General features: G+C 36.9%; 1 protein-coding gene across 1 annotated transcript in view; it reads right to left on the bottom strand.

The window, feature by feature from the left end:
- The window catches only part of SUPT3H (SPT3 homolog, SAGA and STAGA complex component), a 281477-nt gene that overhangs the window by 40516 nt on the left and 226760 nt on the right, over nt 1-14201 (bottom strand). The window contains exon 11 of the mRNA XM_049819342.1: nt 13908-14018. Within this exon, the coding sequence (XP_049675299.1) occupies nt 13908-14018 (111 nt within the window). The remainder of the gene's footprint in view (nt 1-13907; nt 14019-14201) is intronic.

The following is a 14201-nucleotide window of genomic DNA, read 5'->3' as shown; positions in this document are numbered from 1 at the left end:
TACTGATATATGTTTAGATATAGATATAAATATAAACTATAAACGTATATTTCTCTGCATATCTGTTTACATCTCTGAAAATCCTTTATTCCTACAAGCATCCTCCTCCATCTTTTCCTCCTATGTGCAATGCATTTTAAAAAAGGAACGTTGAAATAACAGATGAATCAAAACATATATTACTAATAATACTGAAAGCCTCGATTTAGCACTCGCTTTTGTCAGACTGAAGGTATAGTTTAAAAATTAAGCAGATGATTGCTTTGCTGAATTGAGGTTTACACGACCTTGAAGTTAAAGTCAGAAAGCTGGAATAGTGCAAAACCTCAAGGAAGGGAAGAAACACAGAAACCCCAAACTGAAATTCATGAAATGTGTTCGGTTGCCTCGAGCCTGGTGTTTTCGTTTGATTCTGCTAGAGAAATATTTGCAAACGCTACCAAATGCACAGTCAGGCTCCCTGAAATGGGTCTGGTTTGAAGAAAAGGAGAACTTAACGTGTTAAAAGAGATTTTCTAGCAACCACATAGCAGCATTGCCTTCTGCTGCCTGGAGGCATATCAGAGGGATGAGGGGAAAATAAGCATCATGCCACGGGGGAGGAGAAAGGACACAGACCAGAGGAAATCAAGCATCATTGGTACCACTGGTCGCTAAACAACTTTTTTTGCTGTTAGCAGTATCAAAGATTTAAATGAAAACTGACACCTCACTGTGTGCGGCATGATAAATAGACAGAAACAAACCACAAAGTCCCTGTTTAAACTTCGGAAATCTTTTGTCTTCTCCTGTGTGCAATGCCTAACTCAACAGGTGCTCAAGTCTGAGTATTATTATAGGACTTCAGGAACAAAAGAGTAGGCAACTAGAATGGAAAATAACAGGTAATAAGAGTTATAAAAAATATTTCCACTTGGTCTTAGCATTCCCAGATTATAATTTGTTCCTTTCCAGGTTTACCCTGTTAGTCTGGAGATTTTACATTCTTTATTTGCAAAGTGACAAGTCCGCGATGCCAGAAACGTCCGCAGGTATAGCCTCTGTCCAAGCTCAATACAATAGGACAAGCCTGTCAAGCGTTAGTGGTGGAAATAACATCTAAAATGGAGATCCTGTTCGCGAGAAGTTAAGTTCCACGCAATTTTCTTCAACCGTAGATTAAGTCCAACTCAAACAGTTCTAGTACATGATTCTAAAGTTCTCATAATGTTTCATCTAGACAGCTCACATCCTGTGCTACAAAGCCGTGCAGCGCTGCTGCAGACTTACACAGCTGCTGCGTCTCACAGCTGAGCTGGCTCAGTCCCCTGCTATAGCTGGACCGACAAAGACGAGCAGTTTTAGCTCATAAAGCACTTTTAAATCTTTCGGGGGGGGGGGGGGGGGGGGGCGAAATATGAATGAATGCTCATTTTCAAGGGAAACCTGAAAGAATTGAACAGAATACAGCTACAACTCATCTTGCGTTATATAATGGTATAATTACATGATATTGTCCAAAATCTAACAGACCCACAAAAACACGAAACCTGCAGGGAGCTGTACTATTATTCTGTGTAACGACAAGTAAGAAAAAGCCACTTTGCTCTTAAGATTCTTCAGGTTTTGTTCCTAAGATTCTTCAATTATCAAGTTTCTATTTATTAACCTTTGTACCAGAATGTACATGCTGCATGGATGTGATGTCAGTATCGTTACAAAAAATAAAGTAAATCATTGTAGATGGGCACGTTTATATATCTTCTCTTTGTGTAATATCTCGGAACACTTAATTAAGTTACCTTTTCCCCCCAGTATCTGCTGTAGAATTATATTTGAATTATATTATATATTATACTGAAATACATATTTACGTATTACATGTTAGATTGCCTTGAGCAAAGTACCAGAAGTCAGATTCTCATTTATACTAAATGACTTTTAAGCCTCTCAGGAGGCATATAAGAACATACACTACATTTAAAAAGTAATGTAGTCTTACCCTCAGATCCTTTTACATCAGTACAACTGTGTGTAAAATGTGTCTAGTATGTATATGAATCTGGCCATACAGTTAGAAAAAAATAATTACACAAGGCTTATGACATTAGGAGTTGCTTTGTTTTATACGAGAGATTCGGTCAATTGCAAACTTCGTAGCTCAGTTATTATCTTCTCACCGAGAGAGCTAGTACATTTATTTGCTAAATCTGACATGAAAAGTAATAAAACCTTACGCTGCGAGCTCCTGCGTTTAGCGAGATGCACATGTTTCGTTTAGGACTTCCAGTGTAACGTGCTTGAAGAGGCAGCGACACAATGGAGTAGCGACCCTCCACGTGGTTGTGCAAACTCCATTAGCAGAGCCACTTCATGCCAGTATCTCCTACCTCAACAGAACCACATCTATACTGCCTGAAAGCCGGGCGCGCTGCTTGCAACAATTCACGTACTGTGTTGTGTAGTAAGACACTGATGTATGTGCAATCCAAGAATTTTAAATGTCCCCACAGGATATCAAATACTATCCAGACCGTTTGTAAATACTTTCCCAGTGCTCTGCAGAAAATGAGCCAGTTCTTTTCAAATCTACTTAAATGACATTTTTGTCTTATCGAAAAATCTATGTTCCTGTTTAATAAAATCATCTGGGCAACTTACTGCTTCATCAGTGCTGCAAGCTTATGCCTTCATTAATAAATTCTGTTTGAGCGTTAAGATTACCCCCAGTAGGGACAGCTGGGAAACTGCAATATAAAGTCAAGCAGCACATTTAATGACCAACGAACTTCTGGAAACTTAGTCCAAAATGATACATCATTGTGTCAGACACTCTTAAGTAATATGCAGCTTGGTCTCCCTCTTTAGAAACATGAAACCCCCTGAAACCGCTACCACAAATTGTGAACCTTTTAAATTACTGCCAAGCCACCTGCTTTTCTCCAGGAAACTTCATAAAACTCTCCAAATTAGTAATGTCATTAAGTAAAGCTTACAGAACTGTTGTTATTCTGAAGGACTATTAGCTGTTTAGTTTAAGGAAACCAATAGGGATTTTTATCATGGAAAGAACTGTCATGTATATTGTACAATCTATTCCAAGTGAAATGCTTTAAAATATTCTTAAATACGCTATTCTTTCACAATTTAATCTTTCTGGGAGAAAACCGTATAACCATATACTTGGGATTCAACTCATATAATGAAGAAGTTCAGCTCAGGAGAGGGTATGAGAGAGATTCTCAAACAGTTTATGTGTCTTCAGATGGTATTAAGAGCCATATAAATCAAATGTCCGACTTTGCATTTTTGAATAGCACTGGAAGAAATAGTGCTCAGACCGAAGAGGGAGCCTGATTTCCCCTGTTCATTCTCTTTTTTGAATGGTTCTACACAGAGCAGGCAAGGATGGATTATAGGAATGCCTTCTGTCGAGGAGTCGGCCAAAACTGTACCATCTCATCTTGGAGTAATTTATCCAGTAAGATGATTTAGAGGACAGTTCAGTGGCACCATTTTTGGAAGGCACAAGCAGAGGGGAAGGAATATAAATCAAAGGTGACTGGCAGGTAAAGGATATATGCAGCAATCAGCCAAACCATGTGCACACTGGCACAAATTCAACAAGATCATTTATAAAAATTTTAAGTCAGGAGTACACAAAAGGGGGTCTGGTGCTAACTAAATCCACAGATAGATTACACGCCACTGAAATAAACACTTCCAGATGCTGGCATACAAAAACCTTTTACAGAAAGAAATGTTTTCTTTCATAAATCTGAAAGGAGGAACCTTGGGTTGGGGGTTGGGAGAGAAGGGAACAAGATTTCCAAACTGAGATTTGACTTCCTACTGGTTTTATAGAATAAGAACTCATATTTTTCAAATGCAGTGGTAACACTGTAGAATAACAAATAACTACAGACAACAGCTTGAAGTATAGACAAAGACATCATAAGTATGTAACTGTTTAATGAACTAAAATGCTGCTTATTCCTTTCAAAATGAGAAGAAACAATAAAAATGTCAATTTGACTTTTTCTAGACCAGAAACTGAATGTATAACCGAAGGAAAAGTTTTCAAATGCTGTTTGACATAAATATATACATTTCATTTTTGAAAACTTATTGAGAATGAAATCCTGACTTCTTCAAAATCAGTATCAATTGATTTTGAATATCAATAGGGGTAGTATATAATATACAGGACCATAAATATCAGAGATTTTTTATTTGGTTTCTATGTACCTAATTTCTTTCGGAAACAGTGTTTGAAATTTCTTATCATTCAAGTGCTTTAGAAAAATTTAGATGTAATGTATCCACATTGTGTATATTGAAGCAATTACTGAAAATTGTATTCCAGAACTACTTCTCACTGCTATTTTGGTCTGAAATACGCAGAAAGAAATTTCTTTCAGTAAGAAGACTAAGTTGCAGACCAGAAGTGAAGCTGAATTTTTCTTCAAGTTTAAGGCACCTAAAACAAACTTGCTTTTCAAAAAGTGTTCTGTTCTGTTTATCTCCACAAATATCATACCGCCACACTATCCTTTATATTTTCAAAGTTTCCCTCTCTTTCCACACCCCGAATCTGCTGGTTTAGTCTCTCACAAGCTCAGCTTTGCCAGGTCTTCAGGTACTATTCCACAAATTTTGTTTTCTAAGGGAAATCGGAGAGTCAATTATCGTCTTTATTAAATTGGAATTTCTAAAGTTTTGTGACAAACTTCAGTACTTTTTGCAACAGAAACTGATTTAAGCATTTGCATAAGAGCCGAGCTCAATCAGGATCAATAACAAGCACTTTTAAAACATCAGAAGTGAAAGGTCTTGACTACGTATATAATTTGATTGTGAAACTATAATTTACATGTACATGTAACGTATTGAAGCCTACATGGAATACTTGCATTTATTATTTAAGAACCTATAAGAGTACAGGCAGCGCTGTATAAGGTCCAAATAATCCAAGTCTCTGCCAAACACCATCCTCTGGTGTTACATGTTCTTCGTGCAGGGAATGTCACCAGGAGTATCATAAACATGGTTTTGTAAATATTCATTGTTTTATGATGCTTAAGCAATTTTATGGGACTGAAATTTTTAACAAGAGAAGGTTTAGACTAGCAAGTCTTTTCATACTGAAATGACCTGGAGCCTGAAGGAGAATTCTCTCCAAAAAAAGTAAATACCCCCGAAAAAGCTGGTTATACCCTCTGTTCATTCAATATGCTCCATTTACACACGCATACGCTGCTGAATAACGGCCACTGTCTTCCGCGGGTCTGTGCAGGATTACAATTTACATTTATAAACTCAGTTTCTCTTTAACTAAACATCTAAACCATTTCATTTCAGAACTGGCATAAACTAAAGGGGACAAAGAATTTGTTTAGGAAATATTTTCTTATTCTTTTTGCCTGTGGTCTTCCACTGTTGCAGCTGACCACTTCGTTTCAATTTCAGAGAAGAGGATTCTAGCTGTACTTTTTACTAGAGTTGTTCTCTCATGGTCACAGGTACTACCTACAAACTCTTCATGTACTACTTAAAACTCTGTACCAAGATTTCAGGTAATCACTATATATTGATCACAGAATAAATATTTTTAAAGAATTATTTATTGTTTCTTACTCTAACTCTTAGAAATACAAACAATTCAAATAAAATTATTTATCTAAAGACATTATACTTGTATTCCTGGTAAGAAACATGCATCTGACATTTTTGTGAACACCCTGGCATATTAAATATTATTATTTAGAATAATATTTGGATGAATATTAGGATTATACCTACAGACCCAGTCAAGATTGCAGATCATTTTCACTATGCACTTCACAGAGATGAGCTTTTTAGATTAATCTAAATCTAACATATAATTATTTTACTTTTTTGGCCAGTCTATAGCAAGATTGAGCTTGTTATAATTTGGTTTGGTATTGATTTTGATCCCCTTTAAATCCTGAGTCTTACGGAAATCAATGATGCTGCCATGTTGTAAAGTAAGTAAGAGTCCAGAACCAAAGTTTCTTGAAGAAAGAGGGATGTACCCAGGTCATGCTACAAGATATGGCAATTTGCTCTTTCTCTAAATGACTTTCCACTGACTTCCCGTTGAACTCCAATATATTCTGTACAAGTAAAAGAAGTAATCCTCTTACTCTCTTCATTCTAGGTCATACTTCAATGTGTCTAATAGTTAGACCACTCGTCCGAATGAACCATGAAATGATCTAATCATGTGGTTATAGTCTCCATGTAAAGGGTTGTAATACCAATATCATTGTACTTGAAATCCTGGGATAGACTGAGCTGATGTTTAATGACTGGGCATTCAGGATGATTCTACTCCTTAACTATCTAAGTGAACAATATGAAAAAGAACACGTGTAGAAGAGTACAATTACAAATAGATGTTACATAAAAACATTTGAATATTCATATATAGTAATTTTACATCCATATAAAAATTCATGTCTCAATATAAAAAGTGTGTTAATCCTATGTAGAGAAATTTCACATTTTCCTTGACCAAGGAAGCAAGATTTAGCCTGCAATGAATTAATACACATAAAATGTCTCACTTCTTTAACTTAAATGCACAGAGAAATAGATTCAGGTTCAGCACATGGAACTGCATCATCCCAAATGATGAAGAGTTACATATTTCCCATTCCTGTCTTGCAATATTATATGGCACTATTTTTTTAGATCAATTATTTATTTCTCTGCTCCTTGAAAGTCTGGACCATGCCTTAAAATAGGCAATACTAAGTACCACCCAATACTGTTAGTAGAGAATATATGGATAAAATATATGTCTAGACTACCTTAGACACAATACAATGCAGAATAACCTAGAGTACACTTGCTGCTTTCCATTGTGGCTTGCACTTGGAGACAAAACCTAAATGCTCTAATTATGTTAGCCATTTTGACATAGCTATTAAGGTCAAAATAAATGCAAACGGATCATTTTCACTAGTTTAATGGTAGTTCTCATTTACCATATGATTACAAAACTTTCAAAGTGCTCTTTTTGTCCAAACCAACATCCATCAAATGCTGCTAAAGAATAAATTACACAGCTTAACTCTTCTTCCAAAGCTGCCTCATTAGGAACACTTATCACCAAATCAGAAGGAAGAGAGGGACAATCATGATGAAACAGCACAAAAGGGAAAGACCTCAGAAAATATCACTGTTCATGCTTTACAAATACATATTAACCATCTTAAGAAAATGGTCCCAAAAGAATACCATATTTTTTAAAAAAATATTCTCCTATATTTGCTTTTTAAACAGAAATAAAATCTAAATTCTGCGTATGGGACTGAGCTATTCAGTAGCAAAAAAACCAACCTGTATTTACACTCAGGTTTTCCATTTTCGAACTAACACTAGTATTTTGAAGTGTTCTACAAAACAGAAGTTCTTTGCATGATTTCCTTCAGAAATCTAGTCATTTTGCAAAGAAAGTGTGTTTGCATCTGGCAACTAAAACTGATGAGATTCATCTCAGTTCCATCAGGGTTCAACCAGTCAAAACCAGCAAGATTCAGTGAAACCAAAAGTAAAACATGAATCACATCAGTACAACTCTGCAATAGCAGGGTTCTAGCACGTATGCCTCGAACTGCAGTGGAATGCCAAATCATTTTGAACTTTTGAATGCAGGTCAACATAGGTCAACTCTTTCTCAAAGCTGAAAGAATGAAGCTGGCAGTTCTATCGGGATGAGGATGCTGAGAGACTGGAGCAGGTTGCCCAGAAAAGTTGTGGCTGCCCCATCCCTGGCAGTGTCCAAGGCCAGGTTGGATGGGGCTTTGAGCAACCTGGTCTAGTGGAGGATGTTCCCACCCATGGCAGGAAGGTTGGACTAGATGATCTTTAAGGTCCCTACCAAGCCAAACCTTTCTATGATTCTACGATTAATATCCTAGACTTCAGGGTGGAGAACCTAGAAACTGTGGAATCCCCACATTCCTTTTTACATATGCAGAAGCCTGGAGTCAGAGAACATCCATTATCCCATAGTGTGCTTTGATTTTCTCACTACCAGAATCAGTCAACATGACCCGCCAGCTGGTGTGCAAGTCCATGAGCCACAGGTTCTATGAGGAATTCTGTATGGCAAGGGTTTCTCACAGTCAGTAAGCACCCTGGGATGAATATTCAAAGAAATTTTGCTTTGTTTCTGCTCTTCTTTTCTCCCTTGTCCCTCATTCTGGTATCACAGACCTAAGATACAATACATTGCAATTCTTTCAGAGAAAATTGCCAAACACGGCATGTCAGATATTACTCCATTAATAACAAGAGAACATTTCAATGGATGTTACAGCAAAAAGTTTGCAGTTTGAGATGTCCATAACAAATGTGTTAGGAAAAATCCAAGTGTCATGGCAATTATTATTGTTACTAGTGCTCTTCACCTCTATCAATGGTTTAATGCTTGAAAATGCTCAGTATCTCTATTTCTGTAAAAAACATCCATCTAACAAAACTAATAGTTATCTAACAGTCTTGAAATATTTATTTATTCACTTAGAACAATTTACATTAATTCTCAGATAGTGACATAACTGGTTCTGGGCTAAACAGTCACTGGCCCACTATGAATGCATTTAGGAAACGCATGTCGATTCTTCTGGGAAACCTATTCACACAAGGAAGCAAAGCATACCAGGACACTAACGCAGTAAGTGTAATCTTGGTTTCATACCCAGTTAAACACTAGATGGTGAGTACAAAATGACTGATGGTGTATTCAGGAAGAGCTCCTTCCTGAAGTACTGAGAAGCCATTACAACTCCCAGTCGAGTGGATTAGCCGTAATTGGTTATTTTTTTGCATTGGCTAAACTGTCACAAAAGCGCTTTGTTTCTCACCCCCTGGGAGTCCGAAAAAACTGAGAAAAGACGGGCAGATGAGAACATATACCACCAAATTATATGTAAATCCATGACAGAAAATTAACCTCTCCTTCTTCAAGGGCTTACTTCCATGCATATTCACATAGTGCATGACTCCAATGACACAGTTCTCTATCCAGACATACAAGCACACCTTTGAGCTGTCATGCAGTAACAATGACCACTGTGTCTTAATTTGGTAAAAATGTAGATGGAGTACTGAGGAGCCCCCTGCAATCTACATTCAAAAAGACTTCCACAACAAATATACTTCTATGATGTAGAGATCTGGTGGCATGTGTCTAATCAAACATGGAGGAGAGATATTAACAGTCCTACAGCAGTTTTTTACATAACGAAGTAAGGCCATTTCTTCAGACCTCAGTAACAAGAACTATTTGACATAGGCTATGTTTATTTTCTAGGTAGTGCAAAACCTTGAGATAACATTAGACAGAAGTCTGAGCTATTTTCTATGGTGTCTGAGGGAAAAACTGTATCAGAAAGATCTAAACCCTTCCCTGATCTCTTTGAAGCCACTAGAAGGGATATTTTTATGGATCAATGTAATAACCAACAGACTGGCTGTTGTCAAGAGCCTGCTGTATTCAGAAATTTGAACCAAAACTGCTAGGGGATGAGTTTTCTAACTAGAAGAAAGAAATGTAACAGTCATGTTATCCTACACAAGGATGGATGATATGGAAAGACAGCCACCAACTGCACCCCAACATTACTCATGGAAAGTCTTTCTTCTTATTAAGAAGACAGACTTGAGGAATGAAAAAGGTTAATCAAATGAGTAGAAAAAACTAAACTCACTTCTTTTCATCCTTTGGAGCAGTAGTGTGTAAGAAATGGAGCTAAGCGATGAGAACCCTAACACTGAGAACAACCTGGTGCCCAAGCTGTGAGATGGCGTATGAAAAACTGAGATAACTTGTTGTCCTGAATCCCACGTGAGGAGCTGGAACATAAGGCAAGATCTACATCAGACAGTTTCACCAGAGAAACATAACCGAGAGGGATCCCAGATATGAACTACTGCTTTCTTGTTTACATCTACAATGGAAAGGTTGAATTTGGAAATTCCTGGTAAGGAACCAACCTATAAGGTCCACTCACTGTATCCTCCAACATCAAGCTTCAATATGAGACCACGACTGATGGTGCTTGGGGAAGAACCTATGGGTGAACCTCATATTGAATGCATCCATCCCAAAGTCAGTCCCCGATACATGGAAGTTTCTTGATGAAGACACCACTTTACTACCAAGAGAAGATTAGAGCCAATACCTGGATGTGAAAGGTTCTCATGGTCCTCTGATCTGGTGTACCTGGTTGTTCAGCTCTCAACCACCTTGAGGAATGGGAAAGCGGTCTGAGGAAAAGCCAAACAACCCACACCACAGTGAAGGCTGTTTACTGGTAGGATAAACGCAAGACCAGAAGAGGACTCTCCTACCAGTTCATATCCTCTTGTGAACTGTGCCAAGGAAACAAGTAAATTTTATTCAGCTGAGCAGAATCAAGGCCTCATACATCAATCTCCATGGCAAGCAACTCAAACACAGAGATCTTTCTGGGGAGTTAGCTTGAAGTGTCCATGGGTAAGTACCTGGGCCAAATATGAATGAGTCATCACTGAAAAACATGTTAATCAAGTCTTAAAGCAAGGCAGATCCCTTCCTGTAACCCAACGGAGAAGGAAAGGAGCAGGGTTTCACATTTTTGGAGTGTGATGTTGAATCTGGAGAAAACAGGGATGGCTTCCCAGCTGGCAATCTAGTCAAATACCTATACCTTCATCTGCCTCTGCAATTATGTGTGGGTCTTGCCACTACTGAGGGTGAGTTTCCAGACAGTGCAGAAATTAGCTTTAGTCTAAGAACTGAGAAGTCCTGGCTCACTAGAGGTGAGAAAGTATAAGAAGGTGAGAAAAAAAAAAAAAGAAGACAAAAAAATGTAACGCAGGGAGGAAAAAAAAAAAAAAAAGAAAGAAGAGAATTGACAAGTTCTGTATTTTAATATGAAGGGCAGTTAGAATATTCCTGTCTGGTTTTGGTTTAAAATGCAATCATCTGCATGGGATTTTTCATACAGAGATCATTGATTTTATAACTTCTTGCAATTTTAAATGGGGAAATATTATCAGACACTTTGCAGGTCCAGAGTTTTATTCATTTCTCCAGATATACTGCTGATTTAAACTCAATCCATTCGTACAGACGATAAAGTCTTTCAAAACCCAATGCTGTTAAATTATAAACATTAAAAATGATACATAGCAAATTTTGGGGAGACTACTGAATGCCTCACACTAGGCAGCATAGCAGAAAGCCAAAACCCAACTCTAGCTAAATTAAAAATAATCTCCCAAACGAAAAAGAAAATGTTTGCTCTCTGCCTTGTATGAATGGCTGGAATGAGATGGAAATTATTTAAAATGAAAAAGAGTCCAGAGCTGTCCATTTTTTCTCACTAATTTACAGCAAGGGTAAAATTCTTCTGTAAATCCTTCTTACTGCTCAATAGTCACATATCCAAGAAAACTTCAGAATAGCATAGGCCTACAAAGTTAAAATAATTTATTAAACCCCAATAATTGTACTGTGCTGAAGTTCATGTAGTATTACTCTGGAAGACAGGAAAGCATTTAAAGTTATTCCTTTTTCTTTCCCCAATCTTTTCTCAATGGTCAGCACTCAAGAGCAGTAACATGCTCTTGTTTTCAAAAAACTTGTTGTTGAATACTGTAGATAACTTATTTTGCCTATTATTCCTCGTATGAGATTTCCTGTATGTTCCAACACGTCATGTAATTCGGGATAGATAAGTACATGATTAGGTTTCTAGGACTGATTTTACATTCCTCCTGTGCAAGTATCACAAACTTACACTGGAGTCATACAGCATTTTGGCATTAGCAGAGCTGCACTTTCTTCTTGTTTCTATAGAGAGAATGTAGAACTACATCTTTTACTTGAAGTTCAGTCCAATCTATCCATTTTAGGGTTGAGCTGAACATATATATAGCTCATAGAAATGTTTTTTTCTTCATTCTTTTCCTTGCTTCTGTAGTAGGACTGCTAACACGAATGGTAAAATACCATCAGAAAACAGTGTACAACATCTGGGCATGCAGAAAAATCCTTCCTCCTCGCCTACAGCAGACTCTGTCAGGGCACCTATTGACTACAAAATCAGATCTGATGTGGAATAATGATCAACAGGATTAAGAGAAATGGAAGAGACAGTGTGCAAATGTATATTCCTAACTTCTCTACGTGACCTTTAGGTTAGTTTTAAGGGTGGAAACGGCCAAAAGCGTGACTTCACTGAATATAATGACAGATACCTATTATATCCATTCAATATTTCTCTCTGCAGTTTTTAACATGTCACTACAGAATCACAAGAAGCACACTGAGTAAAGCCACCTTTCCTCCTAGTTCTGTCATCTTGTCTAGGAGGTCAACGCAGATACACAAAGAAACTATCGTGAAGGCAGTGGCAACAGAAGAAAGCGGAAGTCATTCAAAAGAAGTGTGGCCGCAGTACTCTTCAAAATGCCTAGCGATAATATTTTTAATACAACAGTGTGAGAGTCTGGCAATATGAAAAGGTAGGGTTCTTGGTTTGTTTAGAGGGAACAAGATCTGCTCATCTCGTCAGCCACATTGACAGTAGGTAATGTCAACAAATTAAACTGTTCAGTTAGTTGTACTGTTTGGGAAGTTCACAAGATTGCAGGACGTAAAAAAACCCAACCCAAACCCAAGAATTTTATTATATCTTGTGGTTGCAGAGAAATTTCAAACTTTGGTTAATAATTAACCAAACCACTTTCAGTGAGGGTGAGGGAAAGAAGACTTACCTCTCTGTAATTGTTTATGTGAGCTCTTTACATAATAAAATTAAATATATTCTCTGCTTTCAGAAGCTATTGCCATGTTCTTAGCTACATCTCTTTGCAAACTTCTGCTAAAGACACTTCTCTATTTTGGACTAGAAATTCTATCTTATGCTTTACATGATATTAATTTAGCATTTGTGACTGGCAAGAGAGAGAAGTAAAATTATGTAAAGACCATAAATTATGTAAAGACCATAAATATATGGTCTTCATATACTTCTGTGTAATTTTTATGTAGATGAATTTCCTGCAAGTTCAGAATCATTTTTCTTTCTTAAAATCCCTCAAAAAATGGCTAATTTCTTCCTGATTTTTAGGAGCTCAGATCTAGTGTGGTGTTTTTTGTTTTGTTTTGTTTTGTTTTCCTATAATGATTTCTTTGACATTCATTCTTTCCTAAATGTAAATGTACTTTCCTGAGGTAAGCAAGGCCACATAGAACAGCAGATCAGAAGAAAATGACCCCAATTTATGACATTGGAGACAGACTACTTTCACATTTTTATCAGCTGAGAAAATTAAATAAAGCATTTGTTTGGCTGCTCTGAACAATGGATTTGCAATTTGCATAGAAAAAACGATGGCAAAACCTCATAACCCATCAGTGTTTTACCACAAGCTCAGTTCTATTACATTTTAGTGGAGGTTCAAAGTTGTCTAAAGAAACCATTCTCTTCTTTCTCCAACCGTAAATGTGTCACTTGAGAGTTCAACTTCCAATAGGAGCAGTATCTGACACACAACTAATTTTAGAATATAAAGTGCTCCTCACCATATTGGAATACATATAATTTAAAATAACTGTAAACCTAAACTTTGCAAAAACAGAAAATTCAAGCACTAACAAAAAAGCATAATTTGTAATTGAAAGAAAATAATATTTAAAAGAAAAAAAAACTTTTTTGTCCTTCCAAAAAGAGACAGAAATTACTAAGTTTTATTTCCCAAGAGAATTATGCCACTTTTATAAAGAAAATTACAGTCACCACAAATTGCTCTCAACAATTCCAAAGCTTCTTCATTTGACCACTTGAAAATCAAAGTTCTTTAAGATTATAAATATAACTTTTTATAACTCTGTTATTACGTACTGTGAATGGGGAAAGGGGGCCAATCTTGTGGCCATAGCGTCGAATGGCCTCTCTGATGTGGCTGGGCTGGATGGCATCGCTTTGAGCCTCTATACCACAGGCTGCAGTGCTCTGCAACAGAAAAACACATAAATTGTTACTAAATCAAAAACACACAACAGACCTACAGTGCATAAAGTATGAAAATAAACCTTTATAAAATGGACCAATTTTTTTTCCTGAGGATACAGATCATTGCTGCCACACACTACATTAGAGAAAAAAAGCTATTAACAAATCAAAGAGGACTTTTAC

This window comes from Accipiter gentilis, chromosome 16 (assembly GCF_929443795.1).
Source record: "Accipiter gentilis chromosome 16, bAccGen1.1, whole genome shotgun sequence".
In the NCBI taxonomy this organism is placed as follows: domain Eukaryota; kingdom Metazoa; phylum Chordata; class Aves; order Accipitriformes; family Accipitridae; genus Astur; species Astur gentilis.
The sequence above is the reverse complement of the archived record's forward strand: the minus strand, read 5'-3'. Positions and strand labels throughout refer to the sequence as shown.